The sequence below is a fragment of the Petromyzon marinus genome, chromosome 32 (assembly GCF_048934315.1).
Source record: "Petromyzon marinus isolate PM22_M1 ecotype Great Lakes invasive population chromosome 32, UKy_Petmar_22M1.pri1.0, whole genome shotgun sequence".
Lineage (NCBI taxonomy): Eukaryota > Metazoa > Chordata > Hyperoartia > Petromyzontiformes > Petromyzontidae > Petromyzon > Petromyzon marinus.
This window is the reverse complement of record NC_133698.1, coordinates 13503015-13529520: the sequence shown is the minus strand read 5'-3', so window position 1 is coordinate 13529520 and position 26506 is coordinate 13503015. Positions and strand designations below refer to the sequence as shown.

Below are 26506 nucleotides of genomic sequence, written 5' to 3'. Positions count from 1 at the left end.
ATGTCGGCAGGGGGGCACCATGTTTCAAGTCTCCCAAGTAATGGACATCAAAAGCGGTTGATTACAATTTATTTTCGACGAATCGACGACTCGTTCCATCTCTACCCAACAGCTCTTTTATCTGTTCACAGCGCGTGATCCCAGCGGTCTGCGCGTGCTACACGGTGGGATCGTTGTCTTTACGCGTGCGTGCGCGCGCTCTGCCTCCTTTGCACAGGATGAGCACCGGGGCGTGCTGCGTGACGGGAGGCCAGGCCTTCAGCGATTGCTCGAGCAAGCCAAGGAAGAGCGGGAGGTATGCCACGCCAACGGCGCTTGTCCCAACTTTCTGTTCGGGGTACCTGTACGGGGTGTATAGATAGTCTGAACAGGTGTTTTTGAAAGCCATTGATGTAACTTGTTATGGTGTATGTCGCTGTCACTATCAACTCGTTGCCCGTGCGACATTCCTTCAGCGAGCTGCGACTCTCGAATTGCGGTGATGGCTGACGGGTTCGAGTCGGTGCGTGTGGCACCGTGGATAATTGCGTGCATTTGGCACGTTTGTTGTTGGTGCACGGTGGGGTGGGGAGGAGGGGTTGGAGGGGTGGGGTTTGCAGGTGGCTCGTATGTGGGTGCTGGTATTTGGTGACCTTCCCGTAGTTTTCTGCAGGTCGTGGCTGTGGTGTCGGTGCTTCTCGTGTGTGTGTGTGTGTGGGCGAAACTTCAGAATCAGGAGTTTATTTTCCGAGTAAATTGCCCATTGAGCTATACAGCTCTTTTTCGAGCGTGATTCGGCCGGCAGACAGACACGGCAGCAAGAGTTAATAAACAAGTTATAAAGTAAGAAAGCCAAACGGTTCTAAAAAAACAATTACGTGCATTCGCATTTTTATTGTTTCGACCTCAATAATGTCGGTTTAAAATAGTACAGAGAAGTTTGTCCTTGAAACGACGCGAGCGGATATGTCGTGTCCCCCACGTTATGTCAGGTTTATTGGGTGACGAGAAAATGTTGATAGCTGGGCCTCCACGCTGCGCAGTAAAGTAGTGTGCATTTGGCAGTCCCTGTTTAATACTGTCCTGTACAGTGACTATTGTATAGTACAGTACTGCTCCACTTTATGTCTTGTATAACGTACCGTTTGTGTTTAAAATTCAATGTGAACTGCTACCCAGCACTCAGAAGTAGAATCGCTTTCAATAGGCCCAGTATTTTACGTACAAATTATTTGTGTAAGCACGGCTGTTGTGTGTAAATGGTACTTGTGCGAGTGTCTCTCTGTCGTGCTCGTGAGAGTACTGCTGATGTTGTGTGTGTAGATGGTTCTTACATGAGTTCTTCAGTTGAGTGTGGGTGGAACGAGTACAAGTGTTGCTGCTTCTGCTCTATGTAATATTTAAATTCTCCTGCTGTCGCTGCTGATGCCCTGGGTGCGTGCGTGCAGCGTTTGTTGGAGGATCCGCGGAGCGCGGAAGTTCCGCATCTGATAAACGAGATCCGCAGCATCGAAGCTCGCATCCAACAGCTGGAGCAGCGGCTCCGCCGGGCCGGTGATGGGACGCAGGTTCGTGACTAGCGCTGCACTAAGACTAAGGTTACCCCTGCCCACCTACCACCGACCAAACCACCATCTCCATATCACCTAACCAACTGACTGAGAAGTCTTGACTGGCCATTAACATGACCCGTGGCTCTTGTTGTTCCAGGACTTTGTTGATGGTTTTCAAGAAAACAAGAGTGGTGCTAAGTGTGAGTATTAAACACTGATGATGTCTCTGTCTACCAGAGTGTAAATTAGGGCTGAACTGCCCTAATTGTTGTGTAAACAACAATCAGCAGTTCTCGTGGTGTTACAGTTTATTTTGCTTGGCATGAACTGAAACCAACTTTCACAACATTGATCATTTATCATTGGACCGCACAGTCACTCAACCCACAATGCACCACCGAGACAGCTGCCTACCTTGGCGGTTAATAGCCGCAGGTGAGTGAATTAAAACCGCACATAGTAAATTTTGGTTCGAAATAGGTCAGCCGCATAGACGCGAAATTGCACAAACCGAACCCGTATAAAGCGAGGATAACTCATATTTTACCAAAAGAGCTAAGAATATGGATAACTCATATCTCCACAATTCATATTCGTCCCTGGAGTGCGGTAAGCTGCAGCAGAAACGTTATTTTTATATTTTGTCTACTGGCGTATGATCTGTCGCAATACTTGTTTGGTGCAATTGATCGCGTTGCGGAGATCTTGAGCAAAATTTTGTTGTTTGGAATTTGCCGAAATTTTGTTTGGAACTATTTCAAAACATAGTGCACATACGAGGGGTTTCCCACCCAAATTGAGCTTGGTGCTTTACTGAGCCAGTGGTGGTAATTCCACATTCCTATGGTGGAGGTGAGTAATTTTTCTTCCACTAAGTGGTACTCAATTTTACTGTCCTCGGAACGGTGATGGGCCGAGTCACGATACTCCTGATCGGGGAATCAAACTCGCAAAGCTTGCGACTGCGAGCCGAGCACTCAACTCCCGGGTCACGCGATGAGTGAGCTCACATGGTGGCAAGGACACAGTGTGAAGCTGCTTCGGTTTACCGAATGTACAATTCAATAACTTCCCATTACTGCGAAGTGCTTGAAAGGCTCAGTTTCTCGGGACATGTAAGATTGCAGAGATCTTCTGGCGGGCATCAATTCATTTTATTTGTAAAATAAATGTAAACACAAATGTCACAAAGACGAGACGCCACCTAAGTGGCGCACGGGGCATCCAAGGGAGTAAATTCACTAATTGGATGCAACAAATAAGTATATAGCTTGAGAATTGGCAGCGCACATGCGCATCACATCTTACCGTGCGTAGTTGAATAGGCGCAGGAAGTGTGTTCCGGTGATATTTATTTATTTAGTTGGGGCGGCCTCTCTTCCTGTGAGTTCTAGCTAACTCTAGAATGGCTCGATAACTTTTACCGTGTCTACGCATGAGGAGAAGGACGGAGAATGTTGTTGTGCATGAGCCATAGTTGTATGCGCTGTTATGTTTGCGTATGTTCACAGCAAGCGCGTTTTATAATTTGAGATAGGTGACCTTTATTGAGACTGGAAGTCCTCGAAAATGTGACGCTAATGTTTTTGGTTACCATGCATGCGCCCACGGTCCCACATACACGCTTGAAAGCACCGCACCTGGCACCGGAGATCTTTGCCAGGGCTACTCTGGGAAGGTCGTGGTTGTTTATGTAGCGTGCGTTGAACGGCAGTCAAGTATTGTGCAATGAATAGTTATTGTTGCTCTACTGTGCAGTGTGTGGTGATGTTGCCATTTTATTTTGTTTTAACCAGCAGAGAACTCAGGAGAGCAGGATAAAGTCTCATGCTGATGCTGCTGCTGTTATTGTTGTGCGTGTGCAGTGGTAAGGCAGCACGGTGAGGAAAATGCCGCCGGCCAGCCCGACCTTCTTTCCTCATTGCCAGAGGTAACCGTGGCTGCCCGTATTGCCACCGCCCCACGCCAGTGCCACCGCATTCCGCCGACAAAACACGAGAATGGCAGCAGTCGAGGTGTTGTTCAACTCATCGCGTTGACTTAACGCAGTGTTATCCATAATAAAGGTTTTTTAATTTTTTTTTTAAATTGCGTAAATATAAATGTGTCATTTAACTCGGCACCACCGGCACAGCCAATTGGTAAAGTTTGTCACGTAAACAAAACCTGCCAATTGGTTATGACTTCAGCAACACCGGTGTGTGGGAGAGTAAACCCACAACATTGACTTTACTTAACCTAGTGTTGTTACTGATTTTCAGAGGAGGGCCACTTTCGCCGATAAGACATCACCTGTGTGAGGGCCGCCACACATTTGAAACCATTGTTGGGTTTGACAGCAACACGAAGATGGTGGGGGGGGGTGTTTTCACATTTGTTTTTTGTCGGGGGACCGCATGTCAGGGTCCGCACTAAAGGCTATCAGGGGCCGCCAGTGGCCCACGGCCCTTACAATGAAGAACACCGACTTAACCAAACTAATGCTAATGTTAATTGGGGGCTGGTGGCAACGCTGCACGTGACCTTGTAATCCATAACTTTGGAGGCGAGGGTACGATGGCAGTGCAGCAGTTGGGTTAATTGCGATCTGTACAGGGATTCAGTGTAACCCCTTGCATGTATGGGTCTTCTCCGGGTCCCTCCCCCGTTTCTTCTCACATGCATATAACTCGCATTCACGGAGTTGGCTGAGCCATCCCAATATAGGAATACAGAGCTTGGGAAATTGTTGTCACTGGTTCTGGCTGCCTTCCCGCCTGCCTGTTGATTCCCACGCGCCTGTGCGTAAACTGTGCACGTTACAAATTGTGCAGCGTTTTCAGATGCAAATTGAATGAATGGCACGATATGAACATTTTTAAATATTACTGAATATTATTTTCCGTTCAACAGAACTTTATGGGCAAGAAGCTGCAGGACCTGGAGGAAAACTCAAGCCTGGCGAGTGGCAAGGGGGCAGCCCGACGTGCCATGTCACATGACATTCACTCCACTCACTCCGACATCCCTGTCAACCACATGGTATTATTGCCCACGATCTACCGCACAGTATTAGATTTTATTTGTTGCATCGCAGGGTCGTGAGAGATGGGGGGGGGCTTCATCCAGTAGTGGATTGACCACGGCTGATAATGATGATGACGAGATCCACGATAATCATACCGTCTGCTTCAGAATATCATTAGGTGATTATCGTTTGTTGTTTTATGTTTCTCAAATATTCTGACCTGACAAATCTATTTGAATCAGCTTAACTATCCCATGAATCACGTGACTCCCATGTGCCCAGCCCCACTCCGAACCCCTCCCCTCTCCCGCTGTGAAGACAGACGCTGCTACTCCTCCGTGTAGCAGCAGTATCGAGGCCCTAATGTAGCCTCTCCCTCCTCCCTCTCCTCATCTCTCCTGACCCTTTGCTTCTATTTCTCTGTCACTTTCCCATCCTTTTCCCATTCTTTCTCTTCTCTTATCAGATCCCAAAAGCTAAGCAAGGTTCACCTCGAATAGTGCTTGGATGGGCGGCCACCGTGTATGATGGGCGTTGTAGGTCATTGCGTGGCAGTGTGGTGGACATTAGCGCAGCAAAGTCAATTGTACCGTACTTCTGTGCTCCTGTGTATGCACCCCAACTTTTTCAGCCCACACTGATGAGCGTGGTAAAGTATAGTTGAAATAACCCCCATGACCCACAGGGCTGCAGGAGGCCCTCAGTTTAGATCAGGGCCGATGATGGTGATGTAAATAAAGGAACTGTGTGTTCATCTTCTTGGTTCTTTCGGTAAAGTCACGTAGAATGGGAATAAAATAATAAAATAAAATAAGACAATAAAATTATCACGACGTTTCGGCCACAACACAAGTGGCCTTCTTCAGGTGAAGAGACAGGTCTGTCCAGAAGACAGAGCTTGAATGAACGCTGTCATGCAAGGACCGCGTCTATTAAGCTGTGTGGGCGGAGTTAAAATATGAATTTGCATGCTACCAGCATCACCTCCGGAGAGGAGGAGGGAGGGGGCTGGGAACACAGGCAGAGAGGAAAAAAGAAAAGCTGTGTGTTGTGCGGCAGATCCCACCATGCAGTGCGCCACCGACAACCATCTTCCCCCAGCACTCCATCATCGGCCCTGAGGATGAGGACTTTCCTTCGGACAGCGAGCAGGTAAGGCAGGGGCAGGTTAAGCTGCATGGAGCACACACTTTTCTCCAGCTCCCTTTGGAATTGTCAGTGCTTTGTACGTCTGTATGTTGAACTTATTTCGCACCGTACGTAGCCAACCGTGCTAATCGGAGGTGCTCTCAACCTCTGCTTTACAATTAAGGTTGAATGCATTTGAATTCCAAGCTCAAAGCAGTTTGTAATCCAGCACTGTGGAGGCGAGGGTTCAGCGGATCGCTAAACGTCATGAAACTCCCTGTGGGCGTCGAGGTGCCGTACCCTGGCTCGCCAGGAGAAGGCTGTGCAGCAGAAATTGTGGACTTCGCCTGATCCATCTGTGTGGGGTGGAGTGTTGCCCCCCCCCGCACGCGTGGGTTTTTTCCGGGAGCTCCGGTTTCCACCAACATGTATGAATACGCATTAATTGCCAGATAACTTCTTAATATATTGAGGATCGCAGACCTTGGGCTATTATTAGTGAAGGGTGAATGACTAGTTTATTGGCATAAAACTACCACCACATGGTCTAACCCAAAAACAAATCTCGAATAATTATATTGGCTATGAAACCCTACCTTTTAAGTTAAGGTTGAAGTATTTATGCATTAATTCCATCCACTTTACAATTTGGATTTATTTCACATCTAAACAGGACTGCATTTTGAGACGCTGCACAGAATCATTTGGGTGTAATTATTGTCTCGAGAGACAGTCATTGGGAAAACCTTAAGTAAGCTCTTGAAGTTAGAGGAAAGGGGTAGGAGATGGCGTGGAGGGGAGTAGAGTGAGATCAAAGGGGAGAGGTAGGTAGGGGCACGTCCGTGGAGGATTCTTGAAGATGGTGAGTGTGATCTGGGATGATTTCCCTACCTTAGTCAAGTCGAAATTGATACTAATAAATATTGCACAGGTAAATCCTCTTGAGGTGCCCGGTTCGTGAGCAGCGCATGTACGCGTGTGCGCGCGTGTGTTTGGCCGATCCTTGTACCAGCAGTCCGCTCGGGCTACAGGGAGATCTTTGTGTCTGTGCGTGGCTGCAGGCCGATAACCAAGCGGTATTCGCGCGCCTGGAGAGGGTCAAGGAGCGGCCGGCACACATGGCGGTGTTCCTGCAGTACGTGGTGTCCCAGCACGACCCGGCACCGCTGGTGAGACCTGTTTGCTGAACCGGCCGACGGCGCGCTTCCACGTGGCCGGTACCCGGTGGGTGGGCAGGCGCCGTGTCCTGTGTGGGCGGACTGATCGTAGCGCTTGCTGTGAGTGAGGAGCCACGTCCGTACCGGCTGGAAACGAATAAGAGCGATGCTACACGCACAAGGTTATTTTTAAGATGGCAAGAGGCACGTTTGTAACCACTGGATCGGTCCTCCCATAATGCCTTGCGTGTCACGTGACAGCAGCGTACTGCGCGTTTAATGAACGCAACCTTGTATTTAGACCGGCAACTGAAAAAAGAGTTAATCGTAGCCACGTTATTTTAGCCAACAGCAGGACAATGAGACAAATGTATACCGGTTTCACCCTCGTTAGGGATCGTCAGGACGTCCGTTGATGCGGTTGAGCAATGAAGCGGCTCGTGTGCGGGTACTAGGGGCATTGTCACATCACAGGATCACGAGAGATGGCGGCAGATTGGGGGAGGCCTTGATCCAGCAGTGTTGTGACCATGCCTGGCCATGATGATGGTAATGCATTGAACGTGTACGTTGCCTGTTGTGCAGATGCTGAATCTGATGGCAGACGCAGTTCTACATTCGAAGGAGCCTCGCAAGATGTTTGCTTCCTTTTACATGCTCTTTCTCGATCGACACGCGGTCAGTCGCCCAGGCACGCACGCATACATGACGTCCATCTGCACCCGCCACAATAGCAACAGTTGTTCGCCGCTAAGTGGTTGTAGGAACGTCACCGCAGCGCTTGGGTTAAGCAAGCTGCGTGGACGTTGAGGCCACGTGTGAAGCGTCAAAGGCTCACCAGCAGGCAGTTATGGATTAACTTATTCGACTGGCAGCCACTCGCCACTAAGTGGCGGTAGTGTCGCCACGGTGCTTGTGCCAGGCTAGGTGCACTTTGAGGCCACATGAAGTGCTGAAATCTTGCCTGCAGGAGGTCACGGGAAAGACTGAAGTGTTGTGGGTTAACTGACTGAGACTGGCAGGTCTGCACCCACACACAAAACACTATCACTGGCTGTTTATGCAACACCAGATGAGGCCACTTCAGAAGGTGGAATTCTGTCGTTTGTACCTCTGTGTGTAAATTTGATCAATTTGTACACGCAAACACGTGCATCGTCGCGTTTGCCAACCTCCCACACATGTACAGCAGACGTTCCAGAAACCGATGAAGCAAAATCAAATAGATACAAATTCAGTATCATGTGTGTTTCTTCATGTGACGTGGTGTTGTTTTATACAGTGCGCTGTGGCCAAATCACCCAGAATGTGCCCAATCTCATCAGATCTCGGAAGCTAGACAGACATACAGAGCCCGGATAGTGCTTTGATGGACAGCCACCATGCACGCCAGGGTGTGATGGGCTGCTGTGCACGACTGTACTACGTGGTGGGCAGCCGGGGGCAATGCCAAAAAATCCATTGTTGTGCTGTACATGCACGCCTCCGGAACTGCGCTGCCCGCCTTGGTCAACCCGCATTTACCAGCAAAGACGAAATAATGGGGTCAAACATAGCGGTCTGGTGTGTTTTCAGGACATACCGTCTGTTGATGGGCATTTGATATCCGACGCTTCTCTCCGCTTGCTGGGAGCTTCTTCAGGAACTAAATAGTCGGACGTTGTGCCAAACGACGCGCGATACGACCTTTTTGTCAAAAAGCCATGCAGTGTCACGGCGAAAACCTACGCACTAGTGTTCCCCAAATAACCCTCACGGACCCGCACGGCATGGGGAGGCCTTGGTCCAGCGGTGGACTGGCGAATGGGGTGCCACGGTGTTGTGTCTTCTGACCGTGCCACGGCATGGTTTTGATGCCTTTGGTAATGAAGTGCGAGGTTGTGGTGTTGGCAGCGCGTCCTGTGCTCATTCACGGCCTCGGTTGCTGTACCTTTTACCGTGTTTGTTTTTACAGCCCTTGAAGGTGACACTGGCAGATTCCATCCAGAGCGAGTTTGGTAGGTATTCTCACCGCACGCGTCCACCGCCGCGTCCTTTAACTCGCCAAGACGGGAAAATGAACACGTGGATTAGAGAGCTTATGCAGGGCTAAGGACGCCATATCGACCTTTAAGAAAAGTACATGGGCTTGGGCAGGACACGTCACGGCTAGAAAGAATGTCCACCGAGGAGATGGAACGATGAAATTGGCTCGTGTAGCAGCTGCCAGATGGATTGTTGCGTAGCAGGAAGGGGGCTCGTCGGGGACTTGGTGAGGAGGGACCCTCGCGGTCGGTGCTGGAGGATGAGAGCTGCTACGCCTGGGTTGCTCACATGTTGCTGAGACCGATTTGGGGAGCGTGTTTTTTTGTTGTTGCTTATTTTAGAGCCACAAGTGTTTTCACAAATATGAAGGAGGCATCATCGCAGCGATGCACCACTCCACTACGCCTGGCGCAACCGTCTGGCACATTAACCACCTCAAACTAAATGTATAGCTCTTGCTTGACCATCAACATCAGCCGCACGAAGAAGAAACAATATTATTTACTATCCTCGAAACCTTTGCTGCATATATGACCGAGTGTCACATTTCTTTGCAGATGAAGCTAAAAACCGGGAGGATGTCCCGGAAGCAACGCTGGGAGAAGCTCGGGAGAGCGTGCTCAGGGTCATTGAGGAGCAACTCCAGGACTACAGGCACGGTCGCACCGACCAGCAACCACTAAACTAAAACTAAACAACTAAAAACCTTCTCAACTCAAGCTTAACTATTTTTATTTAGCCAGGTAAGACACACTGAGCTATATAGCTCTCATTCAGAAGCGACCTGGCCACAAATTATAGCTCAACAAAGTGGATTATCATGCGAAAATGTCGAGGAGCCAAATGCTTTAAATGCGCGATGTTGATTCTAAATGTGGAGGGGAAATCCGGAGAACCTGGACAAAAATCCACGTGACCACGGGGAGAGAGACATGCAAACTCCAAATATACAGCAGGTGTCAGGGTCAGGATCTAACCCACGACCTCCTGTATACCAGGCGAGATGGTTAACATCTTCTAGCCACCGTGGCGCCCTCTCACCCACGCGGCCCTCGCACGATACCCACGCAGGCCTCAGACTTGTCGAAGCCTGGTTCAGCTCATGCCAACCACGTGATCCGGCCCGGTGCCCCAGGGGGAGAGCGAGCAGCTAGCGGTTGGCCAGAAGTTTGAAATCCTAGTTGGGGGTAGACTAGACCCATCATCGTTCCTCTGGGGTCGATAAAATTAATATAATTTAGTGGAGAAGTTGGCAGTGGTTGTCCTATGAATAGACTCGCCACGGACATCGGAAAGTTGAATTTCTACAACTGGCTGTAAGCATCGCCTCAGTGTTCATTTGAGCAGTAAAAATCACTTTGATTTGTATCGATTAGAGATGTCCTATCTGCTGCAGTATTGCCACCAGTTATCTTCTAGTTGGTGATCTACAATGTATGAAGCAAGCTATGACCTTTAGGCATATTTTCCAAACTTACAAAATCATTATTTGCGTCATTGTGGAGAATGTGTAACAAATTAATGAAACAGACAATTCCCCTCCTCACATGGCCTTCTGGGAGTGATTTTATTAGCATTCATTTAGTACAAGAAAAGCTGGACCAATTTCAACATTCAGTGTCTCATCAGCAGTCAGGCTTGCTTGAAGCAATGCTGGCAAAATTCCCAATGTTTATAGGCAAGCACCCGCTCTGTTAGATACGGAGAAGATAAGTAAATAGTAAATCACCATGGAAGAGGACAACACGACTGTCTGCCGCATCACTAACACACGTGCTGCTGTCTGGTAGACCAGTGAGATGCCCAGCTGTCTCCTATAGCATTCAGAGATGCCCTGTTGTGGTTTCTAGGAGCAAGAGTGAGATGGGTCTCGGAAGCTTCTACGGAGAGAACGAGTTGATGAGCTTGAGCGGGGATCAGATGGAGGAGCGCATGGCGGCTGAGCAGCTCTGCGCTAAGCTCATGGACATCATGTGAGTGGGAACCGCTGTTGTGTGTCCGTACGCCTGCATGCTTTAACGGTCGTTAAACGCTAAACTGGCGCGGGTCCGCGTGAAATTACGCATCAATTTGTTTATATTCTTGGTTCTTTCGGTAAAGTCACGTATAAGGGAAACAATAAAATAATACAAATATAAAACAATAAAATTATCACGACGTTTCGATTGCAACACAAGCAATCATCATCAGGTGTGAAAACCACGTGACTTTACCGAAAGAACCAAGAATATGAATCCCTACAGTCACGAAAGCTTTAAATCAAAAATCAATTTGTCTGTTAAACTAGATCATGGCGCTCGCAGTTCATTACGCATCCCGTCATACCTGTGAGAATTGATGAGTTCAGATTCCATCATCATCAACCATGGCCAATCCACTGCTAGATGAAGGGCCCTTCTGCCAACGCCACGGCTGCCGTCCCTCGCAATCCCTCGATACAACAATCTGCCCAGCACCCGATTTCATTGCTCCATTTCTGTCTCATTGGACGTGCTCCTTTCGTTGATATGCAAGTGTAACATCTAGGCCAATGTAGTGAAAATTACACCACAAATAACGCAAAGATGAACACTGGGAAAGACGTTAAGAGCAAGACAAGAATATCCGGTGCCTGAATAGAACCGTGACTCACAATCGTGACAGTTCGTAGAGTCCTGGCGAGAGTGAATGGTTACATGCCTGTTAGACGGTGAGTGTGCGGTGAGCGTCATGATGCAAATAACATCGGTGAGTAACGGCTGCACGTCACCTGTTGTTACGAATGCAACGGGGGTTTGTAATAGATTAAATTAATAATGGGGTGGGATGTTGGCAGCAGCAACAGCAGTGATTGTGATAATTACAACATTTACAATCGTAGCAAACATTATGGAAATCATTATGATGTGACTTACCTTTCGGGGTTAGTGGTGGCGCATTGGTTAGCACGCTGCGCTATGAACCTAGCGCACGCTCACGGCGAGCATCAGTGGTTCAGAGTGATATCTTAAACTGGTCCTGGGCACTGCCCTTCAGCAACCCGCACTGACTGGTGTGGTGAGGTATGGTCAGTTAAACACCCGAAGACTGACAGCATTTGGGAAGCCCTCATCCAGCAGTGGATTGCCATGATGAGCATGGTAAGTGAATGAATTAACGGTGGAGTTTGACTTGGTAATCACAGGGGAGTGATTTGTATCCTCATATTGTTTTGAATTGTCCTTTTTTACTTACAAAATTCAAATATCTACTTGTGTTTTGTTTGTCTTTCTAGTGGGAAAATGGAGGAGGACAGAAGGTAAGATATTTCTTAGTAGTATTATTGTAACACAACAAATAAAAGCTGCGATATTAAACGATGGGGGAGCCACCACAGCAGTGCAATGGTTCGCATACTTGACTTGCAATCCAGAGGTGGCACGTTCGATTCCATCTCCCGGTGTGGCAGTTGAAATCATGATGGGTGCCTTCCATAGAATCCCCCCCGCCCCACTGCCACCACTGTCCACCCAGCAATATGAATTGGTGCACCACCACAGTCAGCAGGCATGTTGCGTGTGTTGGGGTAAAGTGTGGGTACTATCACCTCTTCCAAACACATCTGCTCAGCGCGTAAGAGCAGACTGTGAATACCCGCTGGAGCCCTCTCCCAAAGAGGGCCTTCTTCTACCAGCAGTGGTGTGAGTGAGCAATTGCAGGGCTGCAGCTTTGCCATTGAATTAAATGACCTTGAAAAAGAGGCTCCTGGTTTCAATTAATTCTTGGCTGCTCTTGCACCGCTCATTTGTCCATCTCAGGGGTGGGGGTTTCTCTTCCTTACCGAGGGACGAATAGGACTTACAAACACCGTTTGTGGGCAACCGCACATTCACACGCACGCTCTCCTCGGCCACTTCCATCACTGCAATAGGCCCTCGCAGAAACTCGGTGCTATTGCCAGGTTGAAAATATTCCCCTCCAGGTATTCGGTAGATAATGTGCCCTACGGAAGAAGTAAGAAAGAGTGTGCTTGGAAGGAGAGAGATGTAAATGATGAGATGGATGCTGGGTTATGTTTCTTAAAGAGAAAGGAGACAATTAATACATTTCAGTGTGAGCATGGATTACCCACATTTGCAATAGGGCCACAATAGTGAGCCTTACATAGTTTGGGCTTGTGGACTACGGATATTCGAGATTCATAGAGACCCATCAACTCACAAAGAAAATCCATAGACTGACACAGAGACTCACAGATTCGTATAGAGACCCGCAGGTACATGGGCTATGGAGATGCCACCGGTGCAGGGGAGGATATGGTGGAGCCAGATACGACGGCAGTGGATGTTACAAGAGGAGGCACAGAATAGAATCTCATGGCGAGAGAAAATCTGAGCACTCGGCCTTGCACAATCATGGAACTTTTGGTGAGAAGAAGTAGAATGAGAGTACCCGATTAGTGCCGCTAGCTTGGTTGTAGTGACAGATGAAACGTGTTGTTGGATCGTTTCTCAGTGGTAGGCCTCATGTGGCCTCGGGCTATGGGTCGGTATACACCACAGGTAGCAACTGCTACCAAGTGTGTACTGAGTGCCGCTTGGGTTGGTGCGTGCGTGTGTGCGTGTGTGCGTGTGTGCATGCGTGCATGCGTGTGTACGTGGCTCCTGCTGCTACCTCTAGGAACGCCATGGTGACGGTGATCACCACGTACATGCAAGGCGTCGGGGTGAAGATGAAGTGGGCTCGTCCGGTCCCCTCCCTGGAACGGCCCCCTTCCAGCACCGACAAGCGGCTCTTCAACATCCTGCCCAACAAGAAGAAGGTAAGGGAGGAGCTGGAAGTGAATTGACGCCGTACGGCCGTTCCGGGATGTTGAAAGTGCAGTGCACTCTCGGTTATTCGCGGGATGATTTTCCGCGTTGTGGAATATCTGTGCTTGCACCAAAAAATCGGATGACTTCGCGCACGCAGGTTCTATCGTTAGCCGCTCGTCGTGATGCAGAAGCAAGCTGCTCGCCAACAAAGCCTGACAAGCACCCTCGCGCCGGTTGCGTTGAGTCGAACGGCTGCGTTGACTGATGTGTGTGTGTGTGTGCTGTCCTCCGGGTGGTCTCCGTTGGGCAGCCTGTCCCCAAGAAGGAAAAGGATCTGATGAAGGAGAACGACAAGAAAAGATTCTCGTTGTTTCAAGACAAATGGAAACGGGATCGAGATAAAGGCAGTCAATTCTGTGAGTACCGTGTGCGCATCACTTGCGGTCACACGTTTCAATATGTGCGTGCCTAGCCCCTCGTTCATTCCACTGCTAGATGAGGATCTGCCCAAGCCATGTGGGGTCCGGCAGGGCTTAGTTGAGCATACTTTGCCGCGGCTGTCCATGCACGTTTTTTGCGGAGACGGGACACTTGGACGTGGTTGCCTTGCGGCCCTGTGACAACACAACGTAACCAGGGGTCGATAACCTTCGGCTGCTGAGCCGCATGTGGCTCTTTAAGGGCTGCTTCGTGACGTTATTTATTTTAAAGGACCACCGTCTCGTATTCACGTGGATTCCGGCACTTTAAATTTTGAGTTTTTTACCGAATTCTCAAAAAAAATTACTCCTTGTTTACTTTGGTGACTGACCCCGAACATGTACGTATCGCTAAATATAAATTATCACACGCACGATTTGAAACGTGTGTCGTGAGCCGAGGAATCAATATAATAACAACTAGCAGCCCGCCTCTCGTCGTCCAGGGTGTGAGAGTAACTTCTTGTGTTTTGTGATCCCCAGATTTCCCTGCGATGCCTGTGCCCAACCCATCCGATGGTAATTCTGCCCACACTCGTCATCATCCGCGGCCGATGAAACATCTGCATTCTGTAGTCGGGCCGTCAATTGATCATCGATGTCTATAAATCAATTGGCAATGGGTTATCGATGCCAAGCGTCGTGAAGTCGATGATCAAAATCCTGCTCGGTCGTCGTGAACGATTCAGCCGATTTGTCACGCGCGAATGCTCCAGTCGCATGGCACGTTGCAAAGTGTTTGGACACTTAGATCAATTTTTTCCATGGGTCAGAGCAGGAACTGGTACCACCTAAGGTAGCAAAACTTTAGTCACAACTATTTGTTCATATACTGCCACTAAGGGTGAATTATTTGATCACCTCCGCTCATTCTCAATGGTTATCACATCACTCGCTTTTGTTGGACACAGAAAGAAATTGGAACAGCTAAAGTTGTGCCACCTTGGCTGGTACCGATGAGTGAAATATCTGGCCGGGGCTCCTGGGCCCAGGGCCTTCACGCTGGTCAGTGCAGGTTGGTGAGGGGACGGTAAACCGACGATCGTTTTCTTACGCAATTATTTTTGCGTGCATTAAAACGGAAACGTCCCCTCTTCTGTAGCAAGACCCAGTGATTCCGACGACTTAGAACGTGGAGTGAAGCACTTACACTCGGTTCATTACAAAAGTGAAGACCACTTAAACCTTTTGCTTTAATGCCTTTCCCATTGCGCTCCCCACATTAAGACACAGTAGAGCTTTTTAAACGACGAGGGTGGTTCACGGTTAACATGCGCTCAGATTGCAAGCCACTGGTTGAAATCCGGGTTGGCCCGCGCGTCGAGCAATTTATGCTCTCAAGCTTTCTTCCGCGCACCACCGCGGGCATCCCGGAGGAGTTGTCGATGCCCGCGTGTCCGGTGCCTGCCGGAAGCTCGAGAGTAGAATTGTGAATCATATTTCCCTGGCGTTTGGGAGCGGCGGCACGTGTCCCCCTTGGCGTGCCTCACCAGCATGCGGGGGACGTTGTTTGTGTGCGGGCAGCAGGCCGCTCCAGCTCTCTGCCCAAGCTGCCCAGGCTGGCGGGCCCCTCGCTCGACGTTTACGATCTCTCGACCGAGTCCTCCTCGCCCGGAATGGGGGCCTATCCCAGCATCACGCCCAGCAACAGCTCCTCGCCGCGGCTCCTACCGCGATACCCGACTGTGGACGAATCGGACCTGGAGAACGGTGCGCGACGACTCCTTCTCTCGGGCTGCTGTGCCCTCATCAGCATCGTCATCAGTACCATCATCATCGGTGTCATCATCAGCAGAAGCATAATCATGAGCATGGTCGTCATGAGTATCATTGGCATCAGCATCAACATCAGCAGTAGTATCAGAATCATCAGCCGAGCATAATTGTTAGCATGATCATCATCAGTATCATCAACATCATCAGCAGTAGTATCAGAATCATCGTCTGCATCGTCATTTTCAGCGTCATGTCAGCATGAGTCCCTTAACTGGGCAACAAAAACAGCTTTCTTAGCTTGATTCCCAGCCATAGATAATGTCGGTGGCGAGTAATATCTGAGCACATCCCAGGCCTCCGCTAGGTCGACTCAGCCTTAAATGAGTACCCCGCACTGTTGCGTCGTGCCGGCCTTAATCAGTGCTCACTAAAACCACTTTCCCCTAAAATCTGTATGGCTATACGGGGGATCTTTGTCTAGGTTCATCTTCATAGTCTGTAAGATTACCAACCAAAGCTCGATCTTTCCACCCTTGAGTGTTCAAGAAACCCGTGCCGGCCTTCATAGTTGCCGGCTAACAGCACTTGCGCCAACAGCCTCTGGAAGACTACACGGGGGATCTTTTGTGCGCGCGCGTGACCAGGTGGCGTTAACCCTTCGATGGGTCGCCGTTCCTCCGAGCAGCTGGGTGCCACGGACGGGCGCACGCCCAAGCACCGCGTGTCCTTGGAACCCCCAGTGGAGCCCTCGCCGATCCCCATGGGGGATGAGGATGGAGGGGACTCGGACAGGTACCCCTCGTCGCCGCCTCTGCTCCGTCACACGGCTCGTCACGACACCGAGCCTGCACACACACGCACAGCCAAGCCGGCAGTCAGGTGGCCGGGCTACTCGGAGTGCTTCGCTGGCAATGCTGAGTTCTTGGGTTTGAATCGGTTCCAGGCGTCCACTTTACGTGAGAAGGGCAATGTTACATTCGCAGTACGACCTCAACGATAGTGTATTAAAGCATACTCTAAAGTGATTTCGCTTATAACACATTAAATGGCCTTGTTGTATGATGACACAGCTGTACAATTCTAAAAGAATTACGTGCCAGTGAGCAATCGAGGTTCTCTAGTGTAGTGAGTTGATGATCTCAACCCCCGTAACTAATGACTGCACAAAGAAAACCCCATCGTATTAACTTTGGCTCTCCACTCTGAATACATTACACCAGTGCTGGGCGTTAAACATATCATTTTGACCATCATGCAGCGGACACTGTCGTCAGTGGCAGAGTGGGTAGGAAAGTGCTGCCCCTTAATGTTGGCACCAGATGTCATTTCACTTGCAGGGGTCTCAGAGGGAGCTCGGTATGTAATATTCTATTCTATGGCTTGTTTCACTTACGTCACTGGCTGTCAGACTCAAATGAACTCGGTCCTTTTGGGATTGTCATAGCGGTGCTCCCTTCCCCCTGTACCCCCTCCCCCCCACCCCTGCCGTGCAGTATAACCAGCCAGACGGTGTCGGAGTCGGAGAACGTGAGCCGTCAGTCTATGGTGTCCGTGCCCTCGGAAGACGACCAGTCACGCGAGCCCGAGGAGCTGGAGACGCCCAACTGGCAGCATTCGGTCGACCCCGAAGTGCTTAAAGACCTTCCCGTCATTGAGGTCAAGAGGCAGGAGGTCATCAACGGTAGGCCGTCAACGGTGTCGCTCAAACACGCCACGCCGTGCTTGGGTTGCTGCTTTCTGGCCGTACTGCGCGGCATCGTGCGGCACAAATCCCGCGAGCGATGGCATCGTGGCCTAATGCTCGGCACGCTGGCCTTGCATTTCAGTTCTGTTCGATCCGGCCGGTTGGATTCCTCCTCCCCTCTACCCCCCCCCCCCCCACCTCCTCCCTCCCCGCTCCCCACAGCGATATAATGGGTATACCACAGTCAATCGGTAGGCCACGTGTAGTGTGATTCCCACCTCCAGGATACCTGCCCAGCATGCAAAAGCAGGTCAAACACCCCCTTGCTCAATCGATAGATTACCCAGGATCATGCTACCTTACCACCCTGTTGTTTGAAGTACGGTTTCTACCGTGCAGCAGCTGCGGGATAGAGAGCGGCTCAATTACAGGCAACTGCCTGGACTTGAATCCCGGATCTGAACGGTGCCGGCCCAGCGCCGTGACCCCTGCTGAGCCCGCGGCACCGCCTCGACGTTTTGTCGCTGCTGAGCCCGACAGCGGCGGCGCTCTCTCGTTGTGCCGCGGCGCAGAGCTCTTCCACACGGAGAAGAAGCACGTGCAGAACCTGAAGGTGCTGTACGAGGTGTTCTTCTCGCGGCTGGCGCCCGTCCTCACCAACAACGAGACGTACCAAATCTTCATCAACCTCGACGAGATCCTGCCCATCCACGGTACGATTCCTCAAACGCCCCCACACCTGTCACCACGTCTACTGCCGCAGCAGTCTGTACCTGCTGGACGTCACAAAGAATAAGATCCCCTGTGTAGCCTTGAGCCAGCCGTGCTAATCGCACCTCCGATTTTCACGGTTGGCTACGTACGGTGAAAAACAAGTTCAATGTACTCGCATACATACATTTGGGCAGGTGCTGTTTGCGAACACCTCTTTAAGGCATTACATGGAACAACATGGGGTTGTGCGGCTAGCACCACACCCACCTGCCTTTGTCTCCCCAGTTTAATGTTTGCACATAACACCAATTGCTCGATTTATGATTTGATCTACTTGGAGAAAGCCCAGGACCAGTTCAGGTAAATCATTCCTGATTTTAGCAGTGGCCGGGAATCGAACTCGGTTTGCTGTGTTGGTTGTGCAGTGCATTCACTGCAGTGTTAGAATACAGAACGTTGTTCCTCCAGATGTAAACGTCCGTTATGTACCCTTGCGCTGTGTGCAGAGAGTCTGAACGAAGCCATGCGGAAGATAAGAGAGAAGAGCCAGGTGGTGGCCGAGATTGGAGATCTGATGCTGGCCCGGGTAAGGATATTGCACTTGGGTTGCTCGGTTGACAAGTTTAATACGTTATTAGACACTTAAACAGGGTGCTGAAAACGTTATGAACCGTTAGTCTGTACAGCAATCGTAGCAGACGCTCCATCTGTGCACGATTTGCTCTTACATGGCATCTGAGTCCCTTACCCCATTGGGTGCTTGAACATTCCTCAACATGTCCACGCTGATTCTAGCAGCACGCTTCGCTCGCATTTCCTCCTCAAGCTCTCTGATGTCTGTGGCACGGTCGGCCTGGATGCCCGACTTCAATTGCCCCTGCAAAAAAAAGGTCCACGCTCTCCGCCTTCACCAACCCACACACGGACCAGCGTGGTGAAGTATGGTCAAACAATCCTCACGACTCGCGTAGCGAGGCCCTGTTCCCGAAGTGGATTGACACAAGAGCTGTACATGTACGCAGCCACATGAATCGTTGCAGGGCTAGTAATTACACTTTTCAAGTTCACAATTACCAAGTGCATAAATTGGATTTATGAAGAGGGAAACATTTGAATCGCAATATTTGAATATGTTGTCAGATAAAACGGGGCATGTGTGGAGCTTGTGTGCATCTTGTGATTGGAAGGGGTGGCAAAGTTATATCACTCGTGCCTCACAGCAACAACTGCCTGGGTTTGATTCCCAACTCGTGTGTGTGTGTGCGAGTCACTTCATGCCGTCAACCCATGGCACCGGGGTCTGTCCCATGACCTGCCAGCGGGCCTTCGACACTTGACTTTGCCCTAAAGTGCACCTAGCCTGGCATAAGTGCTGTGGTGATGTCACCGCCACTTTGTGACAAATGGCAGCCGTTGTTGTTGTGAGTGTATGTTTTACACCCCCCCCCCCCCCCCCGATTCTGCAGAGAAGAGAACGAGTGTGTGAGTGAGCGCATGAGTGAGTGTGTTAAGTTTGTATGGGTTTCTTCCGGGTTCTCTGATTTTCTCACATAGCTAAAAGAAAACATACAATGTAACTGGTATTGGCCATACATCCCAGTGCTGTACTGAATACTTACCTGCGAATTTGACAATTGAGATTAAACAAAGTAACATCGGCCCCGATGTCTTCCCCCGCACCTCCAATTAACAAAATTGGCTACGTACGGTGCGAAAGAAGTTCAACGTACATACGTACAAAACATGGCAGGACCCTCCTGAAAAAGAGTGTTGAGTCTCGGTGAGGCTTTACTGGGTAAACAAGAGTTAAATAATGAAGAAATCTTCAAGAGGTTATTGCAATACAAGGACTTTAGATGCCTGGTATATATCTTGCCTGATTTATATCTGGCATAAAATAAAAAAAATGGAAATACAAATGCCAAATATAAATATAGATTTTGCACAGTACATTTATACGTACATTATTTCAAGTAAATACATTGAATGTGGTGGAGCGCATGTAAAGTCGCTAGCAAGGTTGCGCTATGCACCTGGCGACCCGAGTTTGACTTCTGGCCACAGCTAACATCAGCGACAATACCAGAGCCCGTGCTGCCCTTCCCCGCTCCCTTCACCTTCCCGCAGTGACCAGCGTGGCAAAGTGACGCTTTCCCGGTTAGACGCATTTAGCAGCAATAACGCGCGTAGTAGTTGTAGTCGTGAATAATAATAATAATGATGACGACGATGATGATGACCTCGCTGCCTCCGTTGCGTTTGGCAGTTTGATGGCGAGGCTGGCGAGGTGTTGAAGGCGGCCACGGCGAAGTTCTGCAGCCTGCAGTCGCAGGCGCTCGACATCGTGCGGAGCAAGCAGAAGAAGGACCCACGCTTCCAGCAGCTGATGATGGTGGGGGAGCACGACGCGCACAATGGGTCGTGCACAGTGTGTCGTGCACAGTGTGTGTGCATGTACGTATGGTACGTAGCCAACCGTGCTAATGGGAGGTTTGCGGGGGAAGGACAACCAACTAATACACAAAAAACAGCTCTCAAAGAGATGAGTTTTCAATCTAGATTTTAAAAGTGCGTTGCTCCGGTGGCTTCCTAATATCGGAAAGAAGAGCATTCCAGACGGCCGCAGAAGCGAATCTGTTAACGCCGCGCGATGCGGTGACCGTCTAAAAGCCGCTGCTGCAAGGATGTGCCTAGTGGCATGTATAGAATGTTTTATTTTTACATGGAGGGACAGATATGGGGAGCAGACAATGCTGATTGCCTATTTATCCCAACATTCAGCTACATTCGATGGCCTTCTGTTAAGAATAATAATGGAGCGGCAGCCAATGAATGGAACGCGTCTTGAGGACGTTTCAACGTGGGAGTGGCGCGATGAAATTGGCTCGTTTCTAGGGTGCTGGTGGATTATTGGATCGCAGGAGGTCATGGCGTTTTGGGGAGGCCTTCAGCGGATTGCTGATGATGACGATGTAGCCCGGATAATACCTTGACAAATATTTCAACAGTAAAGCGCGTTGCAGTAGTCCAGTCGTCATGACGCACTGGAGTCTCTTTTGCTGCTGCTCGCAGGAAGCGGAGAGCAAGCCAAAGTGCAGGAGACTGCAGCTCAAAGACTTCATGCTGACCGAGATGCAGCGCCTTACCAAGTACCCGCTGCTCCTGCAGAACATTCTCAAGTACACGCAGGGTGAGCGGTCAAGCACGCACCTTTACACATGTGCGTGTGTGTAAGTGTGTGGGGAGCGATAGTGTCACGGTTAGTCCGCCGCGCTACGAACCAGGCAACCCAGGATCGCTTCCCGCTCACTGCCAACACCAACGACGATGATCTGAACCGGTGATGGGCCTCCCCTAGGTCGACTCAGCCTCAAATGAGTACCTGGTGTTGTGTAAACATCACCACTGGGGAGACAAAGGTGGCCCGGCGTGGTGTTGACCACCCACCCCTCGTGTGCTGTGCCGGCCTTCATAGGTGCTCGCTAACAGCACTTGCCCCAACAGTCTGTTCAGGCTATACAGGGGATCTTTGGATTTGTCTTTTGTGCTGGACACCGCATCGGCAGATCTTACCGAGGCTGCTAAGGGGTTCCAGGGATAATCTTTAATCACCCTTAGAGCGTGGGTTCTCCGGATGCTCCAATTTCCTTTCCACTTGCTGCTGCTGTGTGTAATCCCAATTGAGTAATTTGCTGGTAAATGTTCAGCATTGGGATGTTTGGCCAATCCTGTTTAATTGTGTATTACGTTAACGTACCTGTTTCTACTATGGGGGAATCTGGAGAATCCGGAGGAAAGCAATGTCAGAACTGAGGAAAACATACAAACGGCACATAGAAAGGCACCCAATTCAGGAATCGAACCCAGGAAATTCTTGCTGTGAGGCAGTAGCGTTACCACTGCGCCACCCCGATAAACAAATGAATGTTAACAGTAATGGGACGCTGAAGTATGATATTGAATTTAGTCGAGAGGAAGATGGCATATGTGTGTATGTGTTCGTACATGTGTGTGTTTGTATGTATGTGTGAATGAGTGCATGTCTTCGTAGCGAGCTGTAGTGGAGTGGTAAGCGCATTGTGCTACGGACCTAGCGGTCCGAGTTCGATTCCCGCTCGCAGCCGACATCGGTAACGAATATCCGAACCGGTTCTGGGCCTCCCAGAGGTCGACTCGGCGTTAAATGAGCATCAGGTGTGGTGTGTAAACATCAGCCTTGGGGAGACAAAGGCGGCCGGGCGTGGTCCTTGCCACAACGCCGCATTCATGTGCCGTTGCCAGCCTTCATATAGGTTCTCGCTAACGGCACTTGCCCCAGGAGCGTGTTGAAGGTTATTCGGGGGGGGGTCTTTGTGCGGTGCGAACAGTCGAGCACCCGGACCACAAGAAGCTGCACAAGGCAGGGGAGTGCTGCCGGCGCATCCTCAATGACGTCAACGAGACCGTGCGTGAGACCGAGAACGCGCAGGTACGGTCCCGGCTGGCTTGGAATGTGTGAGGAGCCCACATGTCCTTGAAAAATCTGGACAAAGTCCAATCGGTGAGCTCCTCTGGCAGGTAAGGCTGCGTTGGCTGGGTCATGTAGCCCGCATGCCCAGCCACCGCATGCCGAAACAGCTTTTGTCCGGCCGGATCGAGGGGGCTAAACGGGCGCGGCACGGGCTAGAGAAGAGATGGAGTGATGTGGTACAGGAGGACGTGGAGCTGAGTGGACTTGCCGATGACTGGTACCAGCGGTGTCAAGATCGTTGTTGTTGTGCGCACGGTGCTCTGGGGACATTTTAACAATTGGGTGTGGTGGGGAATTAACCCCCCCGATTTTGACAGAATTTGAGTAGAACGTAAAAAAACCGGGTAAAAGGTGCCGCCCCGCAGCTGCTCGCCCATACCGCTGCTCACAGAAGGGGCCTCCACGGCTGGAGGGAGCTCTAGAAAGCCCCTCTACATTGGATGTTTTGGCTATTCTTGCACACTGACCAGATGGATTGAAGGCGGTGGGAATGTGTAGCCAACACACGCGACCGGTCGCTCGTCTAACTGATTGTAACCCACTCATCATACCTCTGGGTGGACGGAGGAGGGGAAACTGGCCCCCATTGATTCACCTGCCATGCCAGGAGGTCGAATCGGCGGCCTCCTGCTTGCAAGTCCGGTATGCTCACCGCTAGGCCGTTGCAGCATTCCCAGTCAAATGTACTCTTGGACCAAATGATTCGCAACGCACCCGATCTGGTCAGATCGCAGACGCTAAGCCTGGATGGGTAATCGCCGAAAAAACGAAACAGTGCCCACGACCTCCCCAACCGGCGGTGGATTACAGAAAGTGTCATACAATGGAGGTGAAGTGCGTCGGTGAAACGGGCACTGCGTGCCGCATCTGTGTGTTTGTTCTTAACATTGCGTTTGCGTGTGTGTTCATCCTCAGAGGCTGGAAGATTACCAGCGACGGTTGGATCTCTCTTCCCTGGAGCGATCCTACAATCCGCTCGTCACCGACTTTAAGGTGTGCGCCTCCCAGACGCAGAGCCCATGATTGTTCGTGCGTCTAGCGGTGTTTCTGTGGTTTGTTAGTGATGCTGGAAAGTTTTGTTTGCTTGTTTTGTGTCGTTGATGGAACATGTTTTGTCTCGTGTTTTTCGCTACAGAACCTGGATCTCACACATAAGAAGATGCTGTACGAAGGTCCTCTCACGTGGAGAGTCAACAAGGAAAAGAGCATCGGTGAGCCTTGTTAAAGGCCTCATTCGGTTACGATCAGTTTAACACGTAGGCTTTCAGGACATTTGGTCTTGACGTCATCATTCCGATAGCGCAAGGCTGTCACGAAGGCGCTATGTTTCACAGACAGTCTGCAATAGTTTCACAGTGGGGGCGATGTTGCTCTGTGTCATCTAAATTGATTGATTTACAGAACATTTTAAATGATTTTGCAAACATGGACCATGATGTCGTAGCGTTATGTCCTACTCTTTTTCGAATGACGTCACGGGATCTTTTTAACGTCTATCGTGAAGCGAACGGTGCGCGGTATCTTACGGTTACTACACGGGACAGGCTTTACCAGGGCGGCCTGCCGGCATTCTAACCGCAAACCTCCGCGATGAGCGCTTTGCGGGTTCCGCCGCCGTGCTTAGCCCTCCGCGTTGCGCACAGACACACGCACGCGGTTCATCGCTTGCTATTATTGGATGGTGACTCCCCCTTCCCTCCCCCCGGTGTCCCCGCGGTGCGTGCCGCCCCCCTACAGACCTGCACGTCCTGCTGTTGGAGGACCTGCTAGTGCTGCTGCAGAAGCAGGACGAGCGCCTGGTGCTGCGCTGCTACAGCAAGACGTCTGCCGGGACGGCGACGGACGCCAAGCAGACCTTCAGTCCCGTCATCAAGCTGGGCACAGTGCTGGTTCGGCCCGTGGCTACCGGTAAAGCCGCTTGCACCCCACACGCGCCACCGAAAACGATTCTCCATTTTTTTGCGCGGCGGCGAGATGTTAACTGCCTCGCCTGGTGTGCAGGAGGTTGTGGGTTCGATCCCGACCCTGATGCCTGCCGCTGTTTATTTGGAGTTTGCGTGTTCCCCCCATGGTCGCCTGGATTTTTCTCCGGAGACGTAAACCAAAATTAAAGTTTAAATCAATGACGAACGTAACAACGGATAGTCCTAAATCGAATTAACTTATTTCGCGGTACACCTGTGCTGTGAGTGTAGAGAATTGATATTTGTTTTCATTTAGATGTTTTAACTACACCACGAGTGAACGCGCAGTGCATGTTAGAACATACTAGTTGGGTCTTTCGGTAAAGTCACGTAGATAGATAAATAATAGATGACGATGTTTCGATCGCAACACGGTAAGTCGTCTTCAGATGTGAGAGAGAGATGACTATTGCTTGTGTTGCGACCGAAACGTCGTTATCTATTATTTTTCTACCTACGTGACTTTACCGAAAGGCTCAAAGAGTATGAATTCCTGCAGTCACGAAAGCTTTAAATCAAGATTCATGTTAGAACAATTGCGACTGTTGTTACATCACAATGAAAATAACGTAACATAACCAAAGGTTTTTTTTGCAATCATTTGTTTATTTTTTCTTTCAGATAAACGAGCCTTTTTCTTGATCACGACGTCACAGTTGGGCCCACAGATCTATGAGCTGGTGGCTGTCACGAGCAAAGAGATGCTCATGTAAGTGCGTGTTCGTGACATCTTAATGATAAGAAAACTGCATCCGTCCTTTCGTCCGTGAGCCACCACTCGCTCAAGTGATGTCTGTCGTGCAGAGTAGACAGAAAGTCATCAGGGACCTGCCTGCCGATATTGATGATGAGCTATGTGTACGAGCTGTGTGTACGAGCTGTGTGTACGAGCTGTGTGTACGAGCTGTGTGTACGAGCTGTGTGTACGAGCTGTGTGTACGAGCTGTGTGTACGAGCTGTGTGTACGAGCTATGTGTACGAGCTGTGTGTACGAGCTGTGTGTACGAGCTGTGTGTACGAGCTGTGTGTACGAGCTGTGTGTACGAGCTGTGTGTACGAGCTGTGTGTACGAGCTGTGTGTACGAGCTGTGTGTACGAGCTGTGTGTACGAGCTGCGTGTACGAGCTGCGTGTACGAGCTGTGTGTACGAGCTGTGTGTACGAGCTGTGTGTACGAGCTGTGTGTACGAGCTGTGTGTACGAGCTGTGTGTACGAGCTGTGTGTACGAGCTGTGTGTACTAGCTGTGTGTATGAGCTGTGTGTACGAGCTGTGTGTACGAGCTGTGTGTACGAGCTACGTGTACTAGCTGTGTGTACGAGCTATGTGTACGAGCTGTGTGTACGAGCTGTGTGTACGAGCTATGTGTACGAGCTGTGTGTACTAGCTGTGTGTATGAGCTGTGTGTACGAGCTGTGTGTACGAGCTGTGTGTACGAGCTGTGTGTACGAGCTGTGTGTACGAGCTGTGTGTACGAGCTATGTGTACGAGCTGTGTGTACGAGCTGTGTGTACGAGCTATGTGTGCGAGCTACGTGTACGAGCTGTGTGTACGAGCTATGTGTACGAGCTATGTGTACGAGCTGTGTGTACGAGCTGTGTGTACGAGCTGTGTGTACGAGCTCTGTGTACTAGCTGTGTGTACGAGCTGTGTGTACGAGCTGTGTGTACGAGCTGTGTGTACGAGCTGTGTGTACGAGCTGTGTGTACGAGCTGTGTGTACGAGCTATGTGTACGAGCTGTGTGTACGAGCTGTTTGTACGAGCTGTGTGTACGAGCTGTGTGTACGAGCTGTGTGTACGAGCTGTGTGTACGAGCTGT

At 50.2% G+C, this 26506-nt stretch overlaps 1 protein-coding gene across 3 annotated transcripts in view; it reads left to right on the top strand.

Moving 5' to 3' along the window:
- Nucleotides 1-26506, top strand: part of LOC116948208 (rho guanine nucleotide exchange factor 12-like) — a 51957-nt gene that overhangs the window by 15343 nt on the left and 10108 nt on the right. For 2 of the 3 annotated variants that reach the window (XM_032964689.2, XM_032964687.2), the window contains 27 exons: nt 218-295; nt 1428-1547; nt 1690-1732; nt 3398-3462; nt 4425-4553; nt 5599-5691; nt 6729-6836; nt 7410-7502; nt 8779-8821; nt 9407-9503; nt 10700-10822; nt 12103-12126; nt 13488-13629; nt 13932-14037; nt 14584-14619; nt 15625-15810; nt 16461-16608; nt 17310-17497; nt 18073-18213; nt 18721-18800; nt 20481-20606; nt 21287-21404; nt 22582-22682; nt 23640-23717; nt 23860-23935; nt 24462-24632; nt 25310-25397. In XM_032964689.2, the coding sequence (XP_032820580.1) occupies nt 218-295; nt 1428-1547; nt 1690-1732; nt 3398-3462; nt 4425-4553; nt 5599-5691; nt 6729-6836; nt 7410-7502; nt 8779-8821; nt 9407-9503; nt 10700-10822; nt 12103-12126; nt 13488-13629; nt 13932-14037; nt 14584-14619; nt 15625-15810; nt 16461-16608; nt 17310-17497; nt 18073-18213; nt 18721-18800; nt 20481-20606; nt 21287-21404; nt 22582-22682; nt 23640-23717; nt 23860-23935; nt 24462-24632; nt 25310-25397 (2801 nt within the window). The remainder of the gene's footprint in view (nt 1-217; nt 296-1427; nt 1548-1689; nt 1733-3397; nt 3463-4424; nt 4554-5598; nt 5692-6728; nt 6837-7409; nt 7503-8778; nt 8822-9406; nt 9504-10699; nt 10823-12102; nt 12127-13487; nt 13630-13931; nt 14038-14583; nt 14620-15624; nt 15811-16460; nt 16609-17309; nt 17498-18072; nt 18214-18720; nt 18801-20480; nt 20607-21286; nt 21405-22581; nt 22683-23639; nt 23718-23859; nt 23936-24461; nt 24633-25309; nt 25398-26506) is intronic. The other variant, XM_032964688.2, reaches the window with a different exon arrangement.